This window comes from Oryx dammah, unplaced genomic scaffold (assembly GCF_014754425.2).
Source record: "Oryx dammah isolate SB20612 unplaced genomic scaffold, SCBI_Odam_1.1 HiC_scaffold_25, whole genome shotgun sequence".
In the NCBI taxonomy this organism is placed as follows: Eukaryota; Metazoa; Chordata; class Mammalia; order Artiodactyla; family Bovidae; genus Oryx; species Oryx dammah.
In genome coordinates, this window is record NW_024070209.1 from 36,649,715 (window position 1) to 36,669,487 (window position 19,773).

The 19,773-nt window shown below is 46.6% G+C and overlaps 1 protein-coding gene across 5 annotated transcripts in view; it reads left to right on the plus strand.

Moving 5' to 3' along the window:
* Positions 1-19,773, plus strand: part of SPTBN1 (spectrin beta, non-erythrocytic 1) — a 209,816-nt gene that overhangs the window by 138,601 nt on the left and 51,442 nt on the right. For all 5 annotated transcript variants that reach the window (XR_005718414.1, XR_005718415.1, XM_040224837.1 and 2 more), the window contains 3 exons: positions 3,352-3,503; positions 14,439-14,612; positions 18,319-18,410. Coding sequence is in view for 3 of the 5 variants with exons in the window: in XM_040224837.1 (XP_040080771.1) it covers positions 3,352-3,503; positions 14,439-14,612; positions 18,319-18,410 (418 nt within the window). In the remaining 2 variants the exon portion in view is untranslated. The remainder of the gene's footprint in view (positions 1-3,351; positions 3,504-14,438; positions 14,613-18,318; positions 18,411-19,773) is intronic.

Sequence of the window (19,773 nt, forward strand, 5' to 3'; positions counted from 1 at the left end):
CACTCGATTCCCAACATCACCTTATGTGCTCTCAGGAGCAGAGTGGCCCCCAGTTGAGAACCACTGGTCTAAATAAGCAGATCAAGGGGAGCTTATAAGGGCTCCCTTTTCCAGAGCTGCTCCTACTTGTAGAACTAGAAGTAGGCGCTCTTTTTCTCTGGTGCTCCAGCTGCCTCCTTACTTAGCTCAGGCCCAGCGGAAGCAGTTTGAAGTGGGGAATATGCCTCTGAACTGTCTTCCATTGTCTGTCTCTAGGGCCCCCAGCTCCTCCTTGGGCAGGCGTCTGGCCAGATCTGCCCCGGCCTTGCTGGGTTGGGAGTGCAGGGGTGATGTCATTGTGCCTTCCTGGGAAGGGCAGAACAAAGGATGGAGTCCCCAAAGACAGGAGGCCTCATCCTCAACTGGCCTGCTGGGGAGATTTTTTTCCCCCTCCCTTTCCCTCCTTCCGGCTTCAGAAGTGTTTGTTTTTCACCAAGTACTCCATTGTAAGAGGACACGCTAAGCCAGCCTGGCTCTGTGTCTCTCGACTGAGCCCATTTCCTTCCCTCATGTGTCGTAAGGGCATTGGTTCTGGACCAGTCCCTGGACGGAATCTTCCATGCCTTTTCCAGTGAGTGGTGCAAGCCTGAGGAACTTGAACCCTCTGGTTTTTCTAGCACGCTCACGCCACGCAGAGCTTGCTCTTGAGGTTGGAGGCAGAGGAGAGAGCGAGATGTGGGAGAGAGGGCTGGAGAGCAAGTTCTCCTTCTTTCTGTTTAGATTTGGTCTTGAACTTCTCTTTCTCCTCTTCTTTTCCCACTTCTTCCTGGAGGTCCTGAGGACCACAGCCGCCCTGGAGAGCCTTCCCCTCACAGAGCCTCACCCTCTTCTCTTTCTGCTCAGCTCCCTCTGTTCCATCCCCCTGTGACCTCAGTGTTTGCATCTTCCCAACGACGAGGGTTGGGGTTGGGCTCTGACTCCTCAGGACAGGGTGCTGTAGGGATGATTGACTATCTCTGGAAGGAGATCCTCGGAGTCTCCTCGTAAAGGAACCTCTTCATTCAGAACCTGAAAGAAGCCAGAGGGGTTTCTATAAGGTGAGGTTCACCCGAAGGAGTGACAGTTGGCTGGGGACACATGTGGTACTTGTTTATTTAGGAATAACTTTATTCAAGCAGTTTTTCATTTCCATCTTGTTCCCGTGAGAGGCTGGGTGTGGTAGTGGAGCCCCAGACCCTTTAATTACAGCCTAGGATACCATCAAGAGCTTTATTAAAGACATTTCCAACCATGTAGCACATAAAAGATATATAATTTAGAAAGAAATTAGCTGACCCTGAACACCTCTGAACCACAAGTCACTCCATCTGTGGCATGCCCCTAGGGGAAGCCTCATGTGTCTGTGTGCTCTGCTCTGGACCTACTCTTGCAGAACAGCCAACCTAAGGCCAAAAAATGCAGCTCGCATGTCCCTGTTGTAAAGATACCAGCCATCAGGATGATTATGTGATTAATAATGCATGGGGTCTTTTCTCTGCCACCAATGAGGATGTTACTGGCGCAGCTCCTTTTTCACTCTCCACTCTGGCCCTCACTGCCTTTTTCCTTGTTCGCTCAGTCCTGCCCTCTTTGATCTTTTGTGTGTTTTCAGTAGGCCTTTGTCGTGGGGGAAAGCCCTCTTTTCCTCTGGTGGGCTATTCTCTCAGGGGAGGTTGGGGCCAGGCGAGCTGTTGGTTGTGCAGGTGGGCAGCTGTCTTGGAAGGTGTCCCGGTGGCCTCACCTGCCTGGTTGGCAGCAATAAAAGCTCATCTCTTGTCTCTGTCTCAGATGGTAAAAAATAGGCCTGCAGTGCAAAAGACCCAGGCTTAATCCCTTGGTCAGGAAGATCCCCTGGAGAAGGAAATGGCAACCCACTCCAGTATTCTTGCCTGGAGAATCCCATGGACAGAGGAGCCTGGTGGGCTATAGTCCATGGGGTTGCAAAGAGTCGGACACGACTGAGTGATTCACATAGACTTGTCTCTGTCTAGCTTCCTCCCTGTGATGGGTGGAGGCCTTAGCAGAACCTTCCAGGCAGATATTCCCAGGGCCCCCTGGCCATCCTGGGAATCCAGAACACCCAGGCCGCCAAGTACACACCTCATCAGCAAGGCTGCTTTTCACTTGTCACTCGGTGGTGCAGAAATACATAAAACGTTGCTGGGGTCTCCTCCCTTTCTTGTAGTTTCTTCTTGGTGGGCTTGGGCCTCCCACGGGAAAGAGGAAGTCTTGGGTCCTTTCAGGGAAAATTCATGCTGATGGCGGTGGGGTGAGTATGTGATTAAAGGATAGCTTGGTAGAAAACAGTTGGAGTTTGAGTTGGTGGGCCCGGGCATACTCTGTGGCTCTCTGCTGAGCTTGGTAGAGTACGGTCAAGGAGTTTGAATCGGTGGCCTGGGCACACTCTGTGGCTCTCCGTTGAAGATCTGTAATGGCCTGCATTTAAAACACTCGGCAGAGCAAAGAGATGGGAAGTCTCTTTGTATGGGGTGCGAAGGGCCTGTTCTAGGCAGTTGGGTCTAGAGTTTCTCGCTTTGGCTTAGACAGACTGGTTGCTGAGGCTTGAAAAGCTTAATCCTGTTTCCTTGATGATTTAGATGGACAACCACCCCACTTTAGACCGTAAACCAGCAGTGGCCTTTTCCATGAACGCTCGAAGCTTGGAAATGATGGTTGTCCACTCACTCTGTGGAAGGGGACACTGAGCCCAGGGTCTCAGCACATACTTGACAGAGTCTTCTCAGGCCCGTGCCCTGCTCTCCCCGGGCTCAGCCAGCGCTCCTTGTACTCTGCCACATTGCCCACCATTTTCTCTGTTGTTCACTGAACATCCAGCCATGCAGGCGAAAGGGTCGTAGCAGATCAAGGTCACGGGTGAGTCTGTCTTGTCCGGTGATGCCTGATCCTTTGTACACGAGGGAAGCAGTTGCTTGTCGTCTGCTGAGCTTTTCTGCCCCATGTCCTTCGGCACACCGTGTACTTCTCCTACACTTGCCTTTGGAGGAGTGACCACTGTGACACACACGTTAGAAGCTTCACCAGCCGAGTATTGTACTGTCAGGCAGGACTGCCCGCTGTGGCCGTCCATATCCTGCTGCCTCCTCAGCAGAGGTGGGGAAATGAAGTGAGTGCAGGCAGAGGCTGCTCTGCTGGTGGTTTTGCTTAGGGGCTCGGACAGTCAAGGGTTGTCCAGTTCTTCTGTTGCTGAGTTGTTGACTTTGAGGTTCATTACAGTTGAGCTTTGCTCTTCTTCCTTTGGCTGGCATCTCATGCCCCTCACCCACCACCCCCAGGCTGTGATTGGTGGTAAAGCAAGTTCTCCTCTGCTTACAGATGAACGTGAAGCTGTGCAAAAGAAGACCTTCACCAAGTGGGTCAACTCCCACCTTGCCCGGGTGTCCTGCCGGATCACAGATCTGTACACTGACCTTCGGGATGGACGGATGCTCATCAAGCTACTGGAGGTCCTCTCTGGAGAGAGGCTGGTAAGGGGGGCTGGGGGGGTGGTGGCTGTGAAGTGTCTTGTATCATAGGTGGAGAAATGTTTTTGAAAAATCAAGTCTGGGCTTGTCTCTTGTAGATTTATGCGGTTAATGACTGATACTTGTGAGGCGCAGAGGCTTGATGAGTGTGATGAGCACGGTGGGGAAAGCTCCAGGGTAGTGTTCTGAATCTGGATGATTTTCTTGAACTATAATGAAGTGACGTCGTTCTGGTTATTGGCAAAGTTACTGTCTTTGGTCAGAAAGATCCTGGCTGGGGTCCCCTGTTAAACAGCATGATGCTAGAAATTTAAGGACCAGTCTTGGGCGCTGGCTTCCGGGATGAATCTGTATCCCTTTAGATCATGGAATAATTCTAAACGTGTGTCTTAGTGATTCTCTGGAAAATCTAATGTGCCATTTTAAGGTAGCAGGAACTGAGTTCAGTAGTCTCTGCTGTTTTTTTGTTTCTTCCACGCGTACTTCTTATTCTGGGCTGGAGGGAGAGGCTGGTGTTTTGTCTCCTTGGAAACGTGGAGCTTCTGATGAACTCACTCAGCCTTTTTGGGCAGAGGAGTTGTCAGCCTATTGTGAAAATGTTCTCCCCATTCTGTTTACCCAGAGCTCCCACCACTGTCTCTGATGTTGACTTTTGTTTGTGAACCTTAGACCCAAGAATCTTAACACAGTCACTGTAACTGGCCCAACAGGTTTTGTCTGGCCTCGGTGTAGAGATGGATGCCGTCTTCTACCAGAGCGTAGACAGTTCCATAGGTGGTGGTGGGGCCAAGCCAAAGACTGACGCCCAGGGATCAAGCCCACATCTGCAGTGACATCACCAGGAAAATATGATGCTGGTGGTTGGCAGGGCTGCCAGAAAGCCTTATTTTTAACTTGATCTCCACCCTGCAACTTGACAGCCGCAATGGGTCTGTATGCAGGCCAACCCACACACCTCTAACCATAGGCAGAGGTTGTCCCCTGTCCTAACATTATCCCACAGACAGAACTGCCTCTTTGAGCCCGGGTAGTAATAGTCAGGTTCTGTCTCCCAACCCCTCCGTTCAGGAACAGGGTCCCCAGAAGAGAGTGAAGCCCTGTCTCTTCTCCAGCACCTCTGGTCCACGTTCTTTGTTCCTGAGCATACACGTCTTGCTGCCTCATTTTCTTTGAGAGGTTATGGGTCAAACTGGACAAGCCAAACAGACAAAGGAGGCTCCTGCCTCCATGGCCGTGATGCCTCCTTGAAAGCAATCTGTGAGGTGGGAGTGGGGGCAGTGGGTTCACACGGGGAGAGCTGGTCATTTAGTGCATTTTGGTTTGTTTTTTGACAGTCTAGACCAGAAATATTGTGATATGCACCTTTAAATATAATTTTTGTAACCAGACTTTCTCACCAACACTACCCCCTCCCCCTATTTTTCCCTCTTAATGTTTAACCGAGTGTAATTGTCTGTTGATTTGGGGTGGGGGGAATGATGTTTTGAAAGTAGCTAAAAAAATCATTAAAGGTTATGTGAAAATTAGTTTGAACATTTATTTTTGTCCCAGTATGGTCTCATGGGGAGCAAATGGTTCACCCTGGAAGGCCTGTAGTTCTTTTATACCAAAAAGATTGTTGGCTGTGATAATGTCCACATAATAAATGGGGTCAAGCCCATTGCCCTTCATTCTGAACAGGGCAACAAAAATATGAGAAGAAAAAAGCAGCCAACAAAGCATAATTCTTGGTTGTTTGTAGAAACCTCCCACTCCTGTCTTTATTTGCTGCCAGCAGGATATATATTTTCTTTTTTTTCTTTTGCAGTGACCTAGAGGCCTGGGAGAGCAGGGGTGAAGGAACACGAAGGGGGGCTGCTGTCTGCGTCCTCTCAGGCAGTCAGGGGCAGAGGTTGTCTTTAGCAGTGCCCTGCCACTTCGTAAAACTCCGAGTGCCTTGGCTTGTTTTACTGTCCATTCCTCCTAGCCAACTCTGACTGTCGGTTGGGGAGTCTGATCAGTCTTCTTATTCCAGAAGTGAAGGTACCATGGGGAGTTCCCCTGGTGGTCCAGGTGGCAGGACTCTGAGCTCTCATGAACGAGAGCCCTGGTTCCATCCCTGGTCAGGGAGCTGAGATCCTACAGACTGTACCACAAGGCCAAAAAAAAAAAAGAATGTTAAAAAAAATAAAAAGTAAGGATACCATAGATAGGCTTTCCTAGTGGCTCAGATAATATAGAATCTGCCAGCATGCAGGAGACCCAGCTTTGATCCCTTGGTTGGGAAGATCTTCTGGAGAAGGGCATGGCAACCCTCTCCAGTTTTCTTGCCAAGAGAATTCCATGGATAGAGGATCCTGGCAGGCTACAGTCCATGGGATCAGGAAAGAGACATGACTGAGTGACTAACACCATTGAAAGAGCGAGCTACGGCTCTTATTCATTTGTACTGGAGATTTTTGGCTCTTTTGGCCCTGTGGCTTATCTGATTCATGGAGTCTTCTGGAAAAGACACAGACCACACTCTGCTGTTGGCCACAGATGCTGCCAGGGACTCGAGTTAGAGGTGCTCCCCAAGGAAGAGAAGATTCATCTGTGAGGGCTTGCCCCAAACGATTCTTGAATCTTCAGATTCAAAAATGAGCGCTATTGCTAGAACTTCCAGGCCTAGGTAAATTAATGTCCACAGATAAATGTGTGTCATCAGATAACATTCAGTCAGCTCTGGGCTTTCTGCACCAGTGATCCAAATCCCTGGGCTACACAGACATTTGCACTCCATCTGCAGCTGTGTCTCCGGCGGCATTTCAGCACAAGCACACACCACCAACTTGGCAGCATGTAAGGAGATAGATGTTTGAGGCACTGGAGTATCTAAATTTATTTTATTAGCAGATTCTTGGAGCCAGCTCATCCTTCTTCACAGAGGAGGAAGTTTTTCTTGATTTTTTTACCGCGCAAAGTTCAAAAAAACAGATTCGCTTAATGACCCTACCCTGCATTTCGACTTAATAAAATTTGGATTAGATATGAGCAGGTTTGGGGTTAGATGTTGGAGTTATCAAGACACTTGATTCTTAAGTACTGTGGGACATGAGAAGGCAGGAATCTCCCCCACCCACCCCTAGTCCTAACTTGGGTTGGCTCCATGTCGCTGTCTTTGCCTCAAGGTGTGTTAGCTCATGGGGAAGTGAGGAATCTCTGAGGCTGAGCCCGGAAGCTGCTGCAGACTGGAATTGGGTTGATGACAAAACCATTCCTTTCCAGTGTGTTACTCTGAAATTACCATGGACTATAACTTCATAAATATCTGACTTTAAAGTTCCATAAAGATTATAGACCACCCCTTACATATATACAATGGAATATTACTTATCCCATTATAAAGGATGAAATAATGCCATTTGCAGCAACATGGATGGACCCGGAGAGTGTCATACTCAGTGAAGTAAGTCAGACAGAAAAGTAGAAATATTGTATGACATCCCTTATTTAAGGAATCTAAAAGGAAATGGTACAAATGAACTTACAAAATAGAGACTCACAGACTTAGAGAAAACGAACTTTGGTTGTCAGGGAGAAGGACAGTTAGGGAGTTTGGCATGGACATGTACACACTGCTGTATTCTAAATGGATAACCAACAAGGACCTACTGTATAGCACATGGAACTCTGCTCAGTGTTATGTGGCAGCCTGGATGGGAGGGGTGTTTGGGGGAGAATGGATACATGGATAGGTATGGCTGAGTCCCTTCACTGTTCACCTGAAACTGTCACAGCATTGTTTATCAGCTGTACCCTAATGCAAAACAAAAAGTTAAAATATAAAGAAGCCCCCCCCCAAAAGAAGATAGACCGCCTTTGACTTTGGCGTCAACTGACCAGATAGACGCAGTGAGCACAGAACCTGTGCTGGTCACTTTGTCATTAGTTGCAGGTCCCAAAGCCAGATTAGAAATGGGACTTGAAGGGTTAGGGTTGCGTGACCCACTGATATTTGGAAGGAGTGAGGCCTCTGGACTTTGGGACTGAAGTAGAGCCCACAGGTCCTCATCCAAGTTAGAAGCTGGCCTGTGCCCCCTTCCCTCTGTGGGCCTCAGCGTGAAGAATGGTTCTGTGTGAGATGGTTTCCTGCCTTGCTCCTGCCAGACTGAGCCCTCTCCTCTGATCGAGAGGACAAGGTTTTCTGAACACCTCTACTCTCCCCCAGCTCCCACCGTTACCAATAACAGGTATCACTGATTTCTGCTTGCCTGTTGTTTTCCTAGTATTCTGTCTTCTTATTCTGTTAATCAATCTCAAACAAAAACAGGATTTTTTTTTTAACCACTGTTAATTCCAAAACAGGCTGAACTAGGTGGAGAAGATAGACTTACCATGAGATTTGCTAAGCCTTAAATAAATCCCATGTTGAACTACCCTGAATGCATTTTATATAAAACCTTTGTTAGGAGAACCTGCTGGCATGTACTATTGTAGAGATAGGATTTTATGGACTGGCCACAGAACCTGCCTGTTTTTTATACCTCTTCTGAGGGAGAATTTGCTTTTGTTCTAAACACCCAGCCAGAGAAGAATGTCCCTGTTAAATTCAGGTCTAATTGCACAGATACGAAAAATGAATTAATAGTTACAGGTAATAGTAATACCATGTGATAAAGAGCTGAATGAATGGCCCCAAAGCACTAGAGTTCAGAATAGGAAGTGGGCCTTCTGGATGGAATGTCAAGAAACCCTGCCTGGTGGGTGGGGTTGCAACTGGATTCAGGAGGAGAGGCTCAGGAGAGGATGGCCATAGAATAGAGGGGTTGTGTGTCAGCGTGAGGAAGAGTGAAGAGAGCACTTGGGGTGGCCATCAGGAGGAAACTGGTGTAGGAAGAGCATCCTGGCTAAATTGGAGTTTGCTTTCAGAAGGAGTGAGGACAGTCAGTCACTTTCAGTGTTTGCTGTCACATACATAATCTGTTTAATTCTCACAGTCTGATGAAGTGGACTTTAGAGAAGAAGCAGTATCGCCACTGAGGAATATAACTTAGATTCCAGCCACTCTCCTGTATTTTAGGCCCCTCCTTTCTCATCGAGCCCTGCTGAAGGAGAAGATTGTCTTGGGGAGTGGGTCCCCACCAGGAACAAAATGGGCAGGAATTAATGAGATGTGGTATGTTGTTTCCCCTTTAATTTTAGTTGGGCAAGAATCATTTTATACTCTTCTTAAAATTCAAGAGTGTGATGTGTAGGGAGGTGTTTGGGGACTTAATGTGAAATAAGTTTGACTGTTGTATCAGAGGAGATTTTGGAATTAGTGTTTCCATCCTCCTCTCTGTATTAAGTAGAGGCATGCATGTGTGGGTAGCAAACATTGATTTTTGATTAAAAGGCAAAGACATAAGCAAGTGTCCGTCACTCTGGCACACTGTGACCTGTAGTGTCTTTTTGTCTGTTTCTTCTTCACCTAAATGAGAGATGAGCAGGCACTTTAAAATTTACCTCATGTGCTAGTGAGTCCTTCACCCTCCAGCTCACAGACTGTGTTTTATAGCTGGAAGAGACTAGGGGCCCCGAAGCTAGATCCCTTGATTTCACAGATGCTGTAACAGAGTAAGCACCCAGCAAAGCCATCCAGCTGGTGTTCGGCAGTCAGCTTCTCCTAGCTCCCAGGATGGCCTTCTGTCCCCCTGCAGCCCTGGAGATCTATTGCTCTAGGTGGCTTCAAGGTGGCTTTGGACACGCAGAGAGAAAAGTCAGAGGGAGCGGGGCTTAGCAAGGTGGAAAAGTGGCCCACCTCCCTGCGTCCTCCCAAAATCCCCTGCCAGGAGTCCTCCTTCGGGTCATCCTCCTCTATTCAGGGAGGCTAAAAATAGCTCCAGGAAACGTTTGCTTTGTCTTTCCCATCTCTAGGCTCTGACAAAAACCCTGCCATTGTAATCACTCTACCAGTCTGCAAACCCAGATGGCCCACAGCGTGTAATTGGTCTAAACTCAAGGCTGAGTCCACCATGGACCTGGAGGGGCCATCCAGCTCCCTTTTCCCTTTCTAAGGCTAATTTGCCCAGGACCACCCCACTTCTCAGGGGCGGGGCTTGAACTGGCTGCTCTACTAAGCAGTTAAAATTACCTTGTCAGTTGCTGGAGGTTGGTTACTTAGCCCTGTCATTCCAACTCCTTTGGAGCTGGAAAGATGATGGGTCTGGAGGCGGCCCAGATGGGTTGGAGCTGTGGTTGATAGAGATTTGGGACCAGAAGGGACTAAGGAAGGGAAACAGGAAACATCACCACAAAGCAGAGGAACACGGCCCTGGTGTGGAAGAGCAGCAACCCTTGTTAGGATTTAAAGGAGGAACCATAAATACAGGCATTTCCTCAGAGGAACCCAGGCCTGCAGAGCACCCCGCTTTGTTTGAGTTGCACGCGAGTCTGGTATTAATCCTTGACTCCACATTCGTGGCATCTCAAACTGCCCCATCAGAAAGGGCAACAGAAGACAGAAATGCGCATGTTGCCGTGGGAACGGACCTTAGTCACACTGGGAATTTGACAATAATTAATGGAGACAAGACAGGGAAGTTTCCTCTTCTTGGCAGAAAGAGCCACTCTTGGGGCGAGGCTTCAGAAAGTGTTTATTACTGAGAGATCCACCCCTCCCCTGGATCCTTTGTGTTCAGTTTTCTCCATTGTTATCTCTTCTTTCTTTTGAGAAGGTAGAAGTTGAATAAAATAAAAATAGCTCTTCTGAAAAAAAAAGAAAACTGCCAGATGGGGACCCGAGCCTCATTATTTCCTTTCACATACTAATGTGTTTGTACCGCACTTGGTTCCCGGTGTAGCCTGAAGGGGGCACATTATGGAATCCCAGCTCAGCACTCCAGCCAGCCATGCCATCACCTCACCCCTCTAAACAGATGTGTTCTCATCTGTACAATGACAAGAATAATTATTATTATTACGATGTAGTGTTAGTGTGAAGATTAAATGTGATAAGATAGAAACCACCTAACAGGTTAACACAGTTGCCCAGAAAATGGCAGCTAAGAATTCTTAGATATTGAGAGCTTTGCTGTTTTCATGACCTAATATATGTTTCTGTGTGTAGGTCTCTGCAATCATTAACCCTTCTAAAATTAATTCCCTGTGATGATTCTCCCTAAACCTTCCGGAATAACATTTAAAGTATTAAAACACTTCAGAGACCTTCTCTGAACACGTCTTAGGAGTTGCTATTCTTGAGTTTTAGTCTTAATTCCTACCCCTCCTCCTTGTGACACCAGTATATCATCTAACCTTGCCACACCTGGTTTGTTCTTTTGGTTTAAAGGAGATTGATGTGCCACTGAAGCTGAGTGAGTTTCAATTAAGATGAAACGTGGGAAAGTGTTGGAAAAACATGGAGAGAGGTGTAGTGAGGCGATGAAGCAACTTTCACTGCCTAACAGTTAACCTAGCTTGAATTACTAGCTGCACAGCATAATAGTAATATTTAAGCTGTCTCTGTAAATCATTCTTTCTAACCTTGTTTCCTAATACACTTTGAATTGCAGAGGTCTTACTATGTCTAGATGCCCCAAGTGTCGAGGTTTGGGTATCTTCACATCCTTGCCCCTCCCTCCTTCCATCTCCTCTTCCCTCCAGATATCAACTAGTCATAAGTTTCTCTACCACCATTTCCTTTTATTTCTGTGCAGAGTACCATTTAGGGTGTCAGGATTGGAAGAGTAATATCATTACCACTGTTTGGGGGCACATTCTAAATTTGTCTTCCAATTGACATGTATCAACTTCTCTGGCTCTCAGTGGGAGAGTTCTATCTAGACCCTGAACATTTCCTGTTTGTCTACAGAGAAGTGTGTTATTTCTAAACAATTTTAAATTCAGGTGGGGCATGCTCCCCGCCCCCAACAACTTTAAGAAGAATTGTTGGGAGGAAAATCCTTGAGGTGCCTCTGTTTGTAGACACATTTTGTGGGTTTGAGAACACCGTAATGATTAGTTCACCATTTCATTTATGGAGCAACTCTTTAAGATTATTACTGATATTATCCTCATGTTAGAGGTAAAAGTTGAGAAACAAGGCGCCAATTTGCTAGAAAGTGGGGAAACTGTAACTTAAATTGTGGATATTTTAACAATAGCAGCAGCATCTATACTGAATTGCCCAGCAGAAGCATATTCATGGATCTGGTTTGTTCGTGTTTGATGTTTTAAAAGATGTAGTGGCCAGGAGCAGTAGGAAAATTAAAAATAAAACAACTTTAGAGAGAGAAAAGCAGCATATCAACCCCTGCCAAAATCTTGGTTTGATTTTTGTAAGAATTGCAAAAAAATAAAACCTAAGTGGGGTGAGGGGTCTCCTGAAAGTTTTCCATTTCCTCTGACTTTTGGAAATGGGTGAGGTTTGTTTTTTTTAACTACCCGAAGAAGTCTAACCATTTATCCAACCGAAGAGGTTTCTCTGCCATCTTTATTTCAGTTCCTTCCCTTGTGTTCCATGCAGTAGTGTTCCTGATGGCTGGTGTTAACCAGAACTTGCATTTGGGTCAGGGTGAACCACCCTCAGCCCCCACCTGGCATGGCCAGTCCGCATCAGTGGGGGGTCCCTGCCACTTGACCGTGGGCTTTTCCAACCTGCAGGAAAGCATTTGGATCCCTCCCATACTCCCCCCTCCCAGATCCCTGCACCCCATATTCATATGGAAATGAACACGCAGTCCACTGGGATTTTGTAGGAGAGAACAGAGGCTTGAGAGGTCTCCTGTGTGTTTGAGGTTGTTTCTCAAGATCAGGTCAAAAAGAACTGTAGTTATGCCTGGAGCAGCCTAGGAAGGTCCTGACAGCCCCCAACCTATTCCTTGTCTTGCTGCTCAGATTCTGTCAGATGACAGAACTAAAACAGTTTGGTAGAGAGTTTGATGTCCTTTATTCAAGGGGACACAGTCCATGGATGGGGCAGTGCTGCCTCACAAGCAGTGGTGGAGCTCTCTTCCCAAGGGAGCAACCCTTGTGTGTTCAGGTTCCTTGACAGGTATTTCTCTCCGGGCTGACTTAAGTTTGTGATGTGGGCGACCTCTGTTTTGGGAGTCCTGATCCTGGTGGCTCAGACCCTAAAGAATCTGCCTGCAATGTGGGATCTTTGGGTTGGGAAAATCCCCTGGAGGAGGGCGTGGCAACCCACTCCAGTCTTCTTGCCTGATGAATCACGTGGACAGAGGAACCTGGTGGGCTGCAGTCCATGGGGTCACAAAGTCAGACACTGGCTGAGCTATGAACACTTTCACTTGACTTGGTACACAAGTTAACTTTACAAATGCTAACTCCACCCACACTGTTTTTCTCAACAGTGAGTTAGGATGCAGCCTTTTCTGGCCCAGTCAGAGGCGGGCTTGGGAGGCTGCCTGCCACTTTTAGCACAACATTTGCATCTTTGCCACTCTGCAACTCCAGGCCCAACCTTCACTGTGTGGCCATGGGCTCGCTGGTCAGGGCATAGGCCGCGAAGAGGAAGAGGCCTCAGAACAGCCCTGAGAATGTCAGGAGCACCCCCCCACACCCAGAATTCGCACGCTTTCTTGGAGGCAGTGAGTCCACACCCCTCGACTTTGGTCCAGTTTCTGCAGGAACCTCACTTGTCCACCTTGACAGGAGGAGAACAGGGGGTCACTGTAGGAATCTTAGATGGAGTCCACCCCCTTTTATGGACATTTTAGATCAGACCTTTTTCTTACCTCGCCAGATTACTTGATTTTGATATTATCCTAATTGTCAGTTGACCTAACGTGAATCACGGATCCTAGCATTCCTGACATTCCTGGAGTATAAGTTGTGAGTATAAAGCATCATCCATGCTCCCAAGCCAGTAGTTGGGTTAAAAGTAATAACAGTACATGTGAAGTAACAGCAAAAATGTAAGATATGTGATGAGTTCCTGAACCCTGTGGTCCAGACCATAAATGTATAGGTTTGGGGGGAAGGGAGGCATCCTAATGACAGTTGAAGTGGTTGGAAATGACTTCTAGCAGGAAAGATGTGCCTTGACCTGAACCTCGAAAGGTGGGTGGGGTATGATGAGATGTCTCAGGAGAGAGGATGGCAGCCGGATCGGGTACATCTCTGGGCCAGGATGGGTGTGCACAGTCTGGTGGCCCCTTTGTGGGCTTGTGAGATCACCTCGAGCTGAGGTGATCTCACCTCAGGAGTGATGGGTGAAAAGAGGGGTAGGAAGGGTGGAAGGCAGTGGAAGCGTGAGCTTGCTCTAGACACACAGGAGGTGATAGTGACCCATTGAAGCCTTTTGAGTATGTATCTTTATCTATTGTTTTGTTTATTTAAAATGTTCACCTTGAAAGGGCCTTTTTAAAATTTTAGTATAACTGAATAAAAGGAACAGACATTTTGGGGTATTCCAATTAGACCACTGTTGTATTTTCTTTCCTTTATCTTTTCAGCAAGTCACACCCTTTTACTCAACCCCCTCTCTCATCCTCACAAACCACCACTTGAAAATTCTCCTGATTTTATAGCATGTCCTCCCTTTCTCATTTTGAGCCAGCTTTAGGAAACAACCCAAACCAGCAGGTGGCAAACCTATTTTTACATTTAAAGCAGCCAGAAAATCCTCAGTGGTGTTCTGCCATGCATCTGCAAAAAGTCCATGGATGGCAGTGGTAGCTATGAAATTCTTTGTGAAAACTGGGCTCCTTTTTCTCTGAACTTCCAGCTTCTGTGCTCATGTAAATTATGTCGCTTCCATGATAAAACAAACCTCTGAAGAGTGATCGGTTACCATTCCTTAAGTAAACTTTCTCTTTTAAGGCTGTTAGATAAATACTGAATGAACATGTTTTTTTAACTTTTTGGTGTGGGTTGGAGCTGCGTGAATGGGCCTATGTGAACTCTCTGGGCTGTAGCTCTGAGCTGATTTCTGCCCTCCTGGATGATCTGTTTCTACCTTCTGCTCTTCGGTTTTAGCCTAAACCCACCAAGGGACGAATGCGCATCCACTGTCTGGAGAATGTGGACAAGGCCCTTCAGTTCCTGAAGGAGCAGAGAGTCCATCTTGAGAACATGGGGTCCCATGACATCGTGGATGGAAACCACCGGCTGACCCTCGGCCTCATCTGGACCATTATCCTGCGCTTCCAGGTAAGGGACTTGGCCTGGCCACCGGGCCTCCCTGCCGAGTGTGAGCATCCCTGCAAAACTGGGCTTCCCTTCCAAGGGGACCAGAAGGACCAGGTTGAAATGGCATCTCAGAGTCAGGTGTGCTGCACATCACATTCGGCTGCCCTCTGGGCATGTGGCAGCTGCCATCTCCTCCCTCAGTTTTGCTGCCCCTGAAAGTCTCAACTCTCTTGGCAGTTAAGGGGGTTTCTGGGCCTAGTCTCAGCCCACCACTGGTGTCTGCTACTCAGCTTTCAGGAGCAGAGGTGTAAAGATGTGGTCAGCGCTAGGTTACTACCAGTAGACTATCTGAACTTTGACAGATCGTGGCATGCATCGCAGAAAATTTTAGGCGAAGCTGCATAGGATCATGACATCTGTGTGGGCTGTTTTCACCTTCTCATTCTCCTTTGGGTCTAAGGAAGCAGTTTTCAGGGGAGTGTGCAGAAGCCTTACGCTTGTTTGCACTGACAATTTTATGGGTTTGTTATACCCAGAGGTAAGGTTATAAGTATAGAAACACTCTCAAGGTCATTCTGTCAATTTGCTTCACTTTGTGAGGGGAGGGAGGAGCCTTGCAAGGATCACGAGGCCAGTCGGGGCTGCCACGCTTGCTTCTGACCCCTAAGGAAAAAGCTCAGCCGTTCCTGTGTGTGCGACAGCTCCATTCTGATGACTGGTTCTTTCTCCAGGCTGTTGCTTCATGCTTTTGCTTTTCAATTAAAATCTGAAATGCAGGAAATACTTCTTACCTAGCATCAGGTTACTTCGCAAACAAAAGTCCTAACAGTTCTCTCTCCTTGGAGGCTGTTTTCTGTGTTTTCCCTCTTTGTTAAGCCCCTCTGATGAAGCTTGGTTGATTTTTTTTCTCCCCTAGGTAAATAAAAAGCTCACCAACAAAGAGCCACGACAGAAATCATATTATATACCTCCCTTTATATTCTTACTAAAATGCTGAAATCACCCTCTAACCCGTCACTTTCCTTCTCGCTTCTCTTGGGATTGGGCTCTAGCTTAGTGGTGTGGGTGGGTATGTGGAAGGAGGCTAGGGGTCTAACCCAGAGCTGTTCAGAGACACTCCCTGAATGGGGGTTCCTAAGCCTGGACCGATAGATCATCTGACTTCTTGGGAAAGCTTTTTACTCACTCAGGTTCCCAGGTTCCAGCCCCCAGTGCTTCTGATTAAATAGGTCTGAACGGAACTGAACTGAGGCCAGGAACCATTGTTGAAGATGACAGTATTAATGGAGTGAGTTTATTTTGCAAACAGAACTCTTCTATAGGTTTCTGTCATTTGGTTCCTGAATGATTTGAAAATAGAGTGAACACCATTTAAATTCATTGATCACTGCTCTTGGCCTTAGGCCAACAGAGGTGAAATGAGCAGGCCTTCCTTGAGCCTTGCCTCGATGCCCTAGAGTAAGAAGTTCTATTTCTCTTGCCTTTGGCCTGTAATCAGAGCATGGAAGGGCATCCTTACGATGGCCTCCCTTGACAGCAGGTTGGTGCCCACAGCCCTTGGGTTGTGAATTGGGTTGAGTCACTGACTAATTAATACCCGGCCAGCTTGCCTTTTTCTGTGCTTGAACCTGTAAATGCTGAAACATACTTTCTCCCTTTCCTCTGAGGAAAGAAGCACAGGCTTATGTCACTTCGTGGCCTGCGGGGATTGGTGTCTGCCATGCCCCTGCTTCCCGAAGCAGCTTTATCAATCCATCCCCTGCTCTGCAAACACTTACTGACTCCTCCCCAGCCAAGGCCCAGCTAACATTCTACCTCCTCTGTGAGGCTTCCCCACTTATCTGCAAAGACCTCTCTCCCCACTGCTCCCCAGTTCCTGAATGTACAGTCTCGTCTTACATTACGTGTGTGTGTGTGCGTGTGCGTGTGCGTGTGTGTGTGCCTGCATGTGCGTGTGCCAGAGCCCCCAAGGTGTGGCCAGCCCTGATGTGTGTAGCAAGTGTCCATTAAATACCAATGGTGACAGACAGGTTTTATGCAGCTTTCCCTTTAAAAGAGTAAAAGATGATGTGAGAAACTGGAATAAAGGTCTTTGAGTTTGCTTAGTCCACATAGGGAGATGTCTTCATTTCAGAAGGGTAGGTTCTGTTTCTGGAAGACCAAGTCTGAAAACAGATTCCATTCCTGAGATAGAGGAAAGATGATGGAGGTTAATGTGTAAAATTCCACCTGCTTTCCTGGTAAGTCTGCGTTTTACCCCTTGAGCGAGGGTTACTCTTGTATACTCTTTGTAGTTTAGAATTTATGCAAACTCAAGACTTCTCTTGGAGAATTTTTTTAGAAGCATAATAATTTCAATTTCTAGGTGTTTTTCCTAGTTGACAGTTTCTAACTTTTTAATCTTACACGTGTCTCTGTTTTATCCTCTTCCTACCTGTTTTTCTTAAAAAGAATTCCGGGGTATGTTTCTAGATTAGATGGAGAGACCTTTGACAGGGGCCAGGACTGGGAAGCTTGGAATGGTTAGAACTGAGAGAGAATGGATGGCCTTCTAGGCCAATACCATTTTCCCCCCTCCATTCCACATTTTATTAGTATAGTCAAGGAAACTGAAGGCAGAAGGGTGTTTAGAGCATTTGTCTAAAAATCACATAACTGGTAGGCAGCCTGTGATCCAAAGAGCTGACATGTAGGTTTCCTCACTAAGAGCCCAGCCCTCCATATTTTGTATTTCTTCAAGTGCACAGCAGTGCTCTGAGATAGCCGCTTCTCAGTGGGGAAGCCGAGGAGCTCACCCAAGGACACGGAGTATGTGGGGGAACCTGGGTTCAAACCTTGGAAGCCTGACTTTGGCCCCAGTGGACCAGGCTCTATGTCCTGTGGAGAATCAGCAGACTATGAGTGCCTTACGAATATAGGCTGTCTTAGTCCGTTCAGGTTGCTAAACAAAGTGCCTCAGGCTGGGTGGCTTCCAAGCAATAGACATTTATTGTTTACGGTTCTGGAGGCTGGAAGTCTGGGACTAGAGTAGCAGCAAGGTCAAACGAGGGCCCACTTATAGGTCGCAGACTTCTCATTGTATCCTCACTTGGTGGAGGGCTCTAGGAAGCTCTCTGAGCCTCTTTTATAAAGCACGCATCCCATTCATGAGGCCCAGGACTCCCAAAGTCCCTACCTCTTCATAATCATTTTTTGAGGGGATTAAGATTTGAGCATAAGAATTAGTGAGAGTTGGGAGCACAAATATTCAGACTATGTAGCACAGAGCGTGGAAGCACAGCATTTAAGGGCACTGTTTCTCTGAGAGTTTGGGTCAGTTTTCAGGAAATGGTGCATACACAGTCCTCATCAACAAAGGACTCATTGACTGTGGTGTGGGAAATCTTTGGTTGTGCAAAAACAGTATTTTCCTAGAGTCTGCTGGGATTCAAAGTATACCATACCAGCCACCATTCTAGCCTGTGGTTGAGAAAGATGGGCTATGCTGGGAGTAGAAATGACCCTTAATAGGTTCTAGGAAGTCATGGCAGTTTGGCACTCTTTGTGCAAAGTGGAGAACCTAGTTCTGGTCGTTATTTCCAAGAAGGGAACCCTGGCTTCAGAAAGCAGTTTTCATTGACCCTCAGAGTAGACATTCTGCAAGGCTAGGTGTTGACCTAAAGTTTACTCATTATGTATATGCAGACCTGACATATCTGTTCATCTAATATTTCTCTGTAAACCTTAGATCCAGGATATCAGTGTAGAAACTGAAGACAACAAAGAGAAGAAGTCGGCCAAAGATGCTTTGCTCTTGTGGTGCCAGATGAAGACAGCTGGGTGAGCATGAACCCGGGGTTTAGGGGCTGCTTCTCCCCAGACTCAGTTTTACCAGAGTCATCACTTGACTGGTGTTGACAAGTATCTTTTCCACTGCTTCCACTGAGATGTCTTGTTAACTTGTAAGCAGTTGAGACGCTGACATTTCAGCTAGCTCTTGGAATGGAATGAGTTGATTTATATTCTGGACCTGTCATCTGTACAATCATTTTCCTTCTGTTTGTTTATTAAGGAAGTTCCAGAGAGAAGTTTATCTTGAATTTTAAAACCCTGAAACTGTGTTTAAAAATCTCATCCATGGTGTTTGTAAAAATTGTGGGCTTTCTCCTCTAAGTTCTGTGCTTTGGGAAGCTTTGTGTGGTAAACTTAAATGGACAGACGTAATGTACAAACTTAGTCTCTGTACGTTGTCTGAGTTTGCCTGTCTTTTATTCTTTCATTGAAATTTCAGTGAAGATATTTTTTAGAGAACTGCATCTTGTCTATTGCTCACTGAAACTGTTGAAGCTCCCAGGTACTAATTGAGAACTGGTTTTGTCCCAGGTTGCCTTTTTTTTTTTTTTTTTAAGTTTCTGTTGAATTTGTTACCATATTTCTTTTGCTTATGTTCTGGGTTTTTGGCCGTGAGGCATCTGAGATCTTAGCTCCCCAACTGATCAGGGATGCAGGGATTGAACCCGCATCCCCTGAATTGGAAGACAAAGTCCTAACCCCTGGGGCACCAGGGAAGTCCCCCAGGTTAATCTTGTAGGTCAGGGCTACATAGAGGACAGTTGTAACTGTAATGGGTGTGATCAGTCAGTGATAACTGTGGAAACCATAAAGAGTGTAAGGCTTAGTAAGGGGATCAAATTAGGAATGAACTTTTAATCAGCCACGGACAGAAAGTTATTAATAATCAATGTAGTGTAGAGTAGCTGATTGAATATTGGTAAGCGTTATAGGGAAGTGTTTCAGGAAGGTATTTGATTTATGAAACTTCATCCAGTTCAGTGATATAAGGAAGAGGGAAAGCTGAGTGTTTGAACAGGTAACCCCAGCTACTTCCTCTCCCAAAGTGATGTGTGCACTCAGGTATCCGTGTTTGCGGGCTTCTCATAGCTGCGCTGGGGGCGTGGAAAGCCAGTGAAGCAAGGAAGCCTTGGAGGCATCTAGCCAGGGTTGCCTTTTTCTCAGTAAGCATGGTGTTTTCAATCGAGGACACAGATCACAGGTTGAAATTACCAAGAAAGAAAGCCATGTAAATATGTGTTTGTTTTTATTTTTCAACAAGCAGAAGTTTAGGCGATCTTAGCTTCACTTGATTGTCTTCATTGTCTTTATTTCGTTACTGTCTCACATTTTCTCAGTACCAACAGGCTTT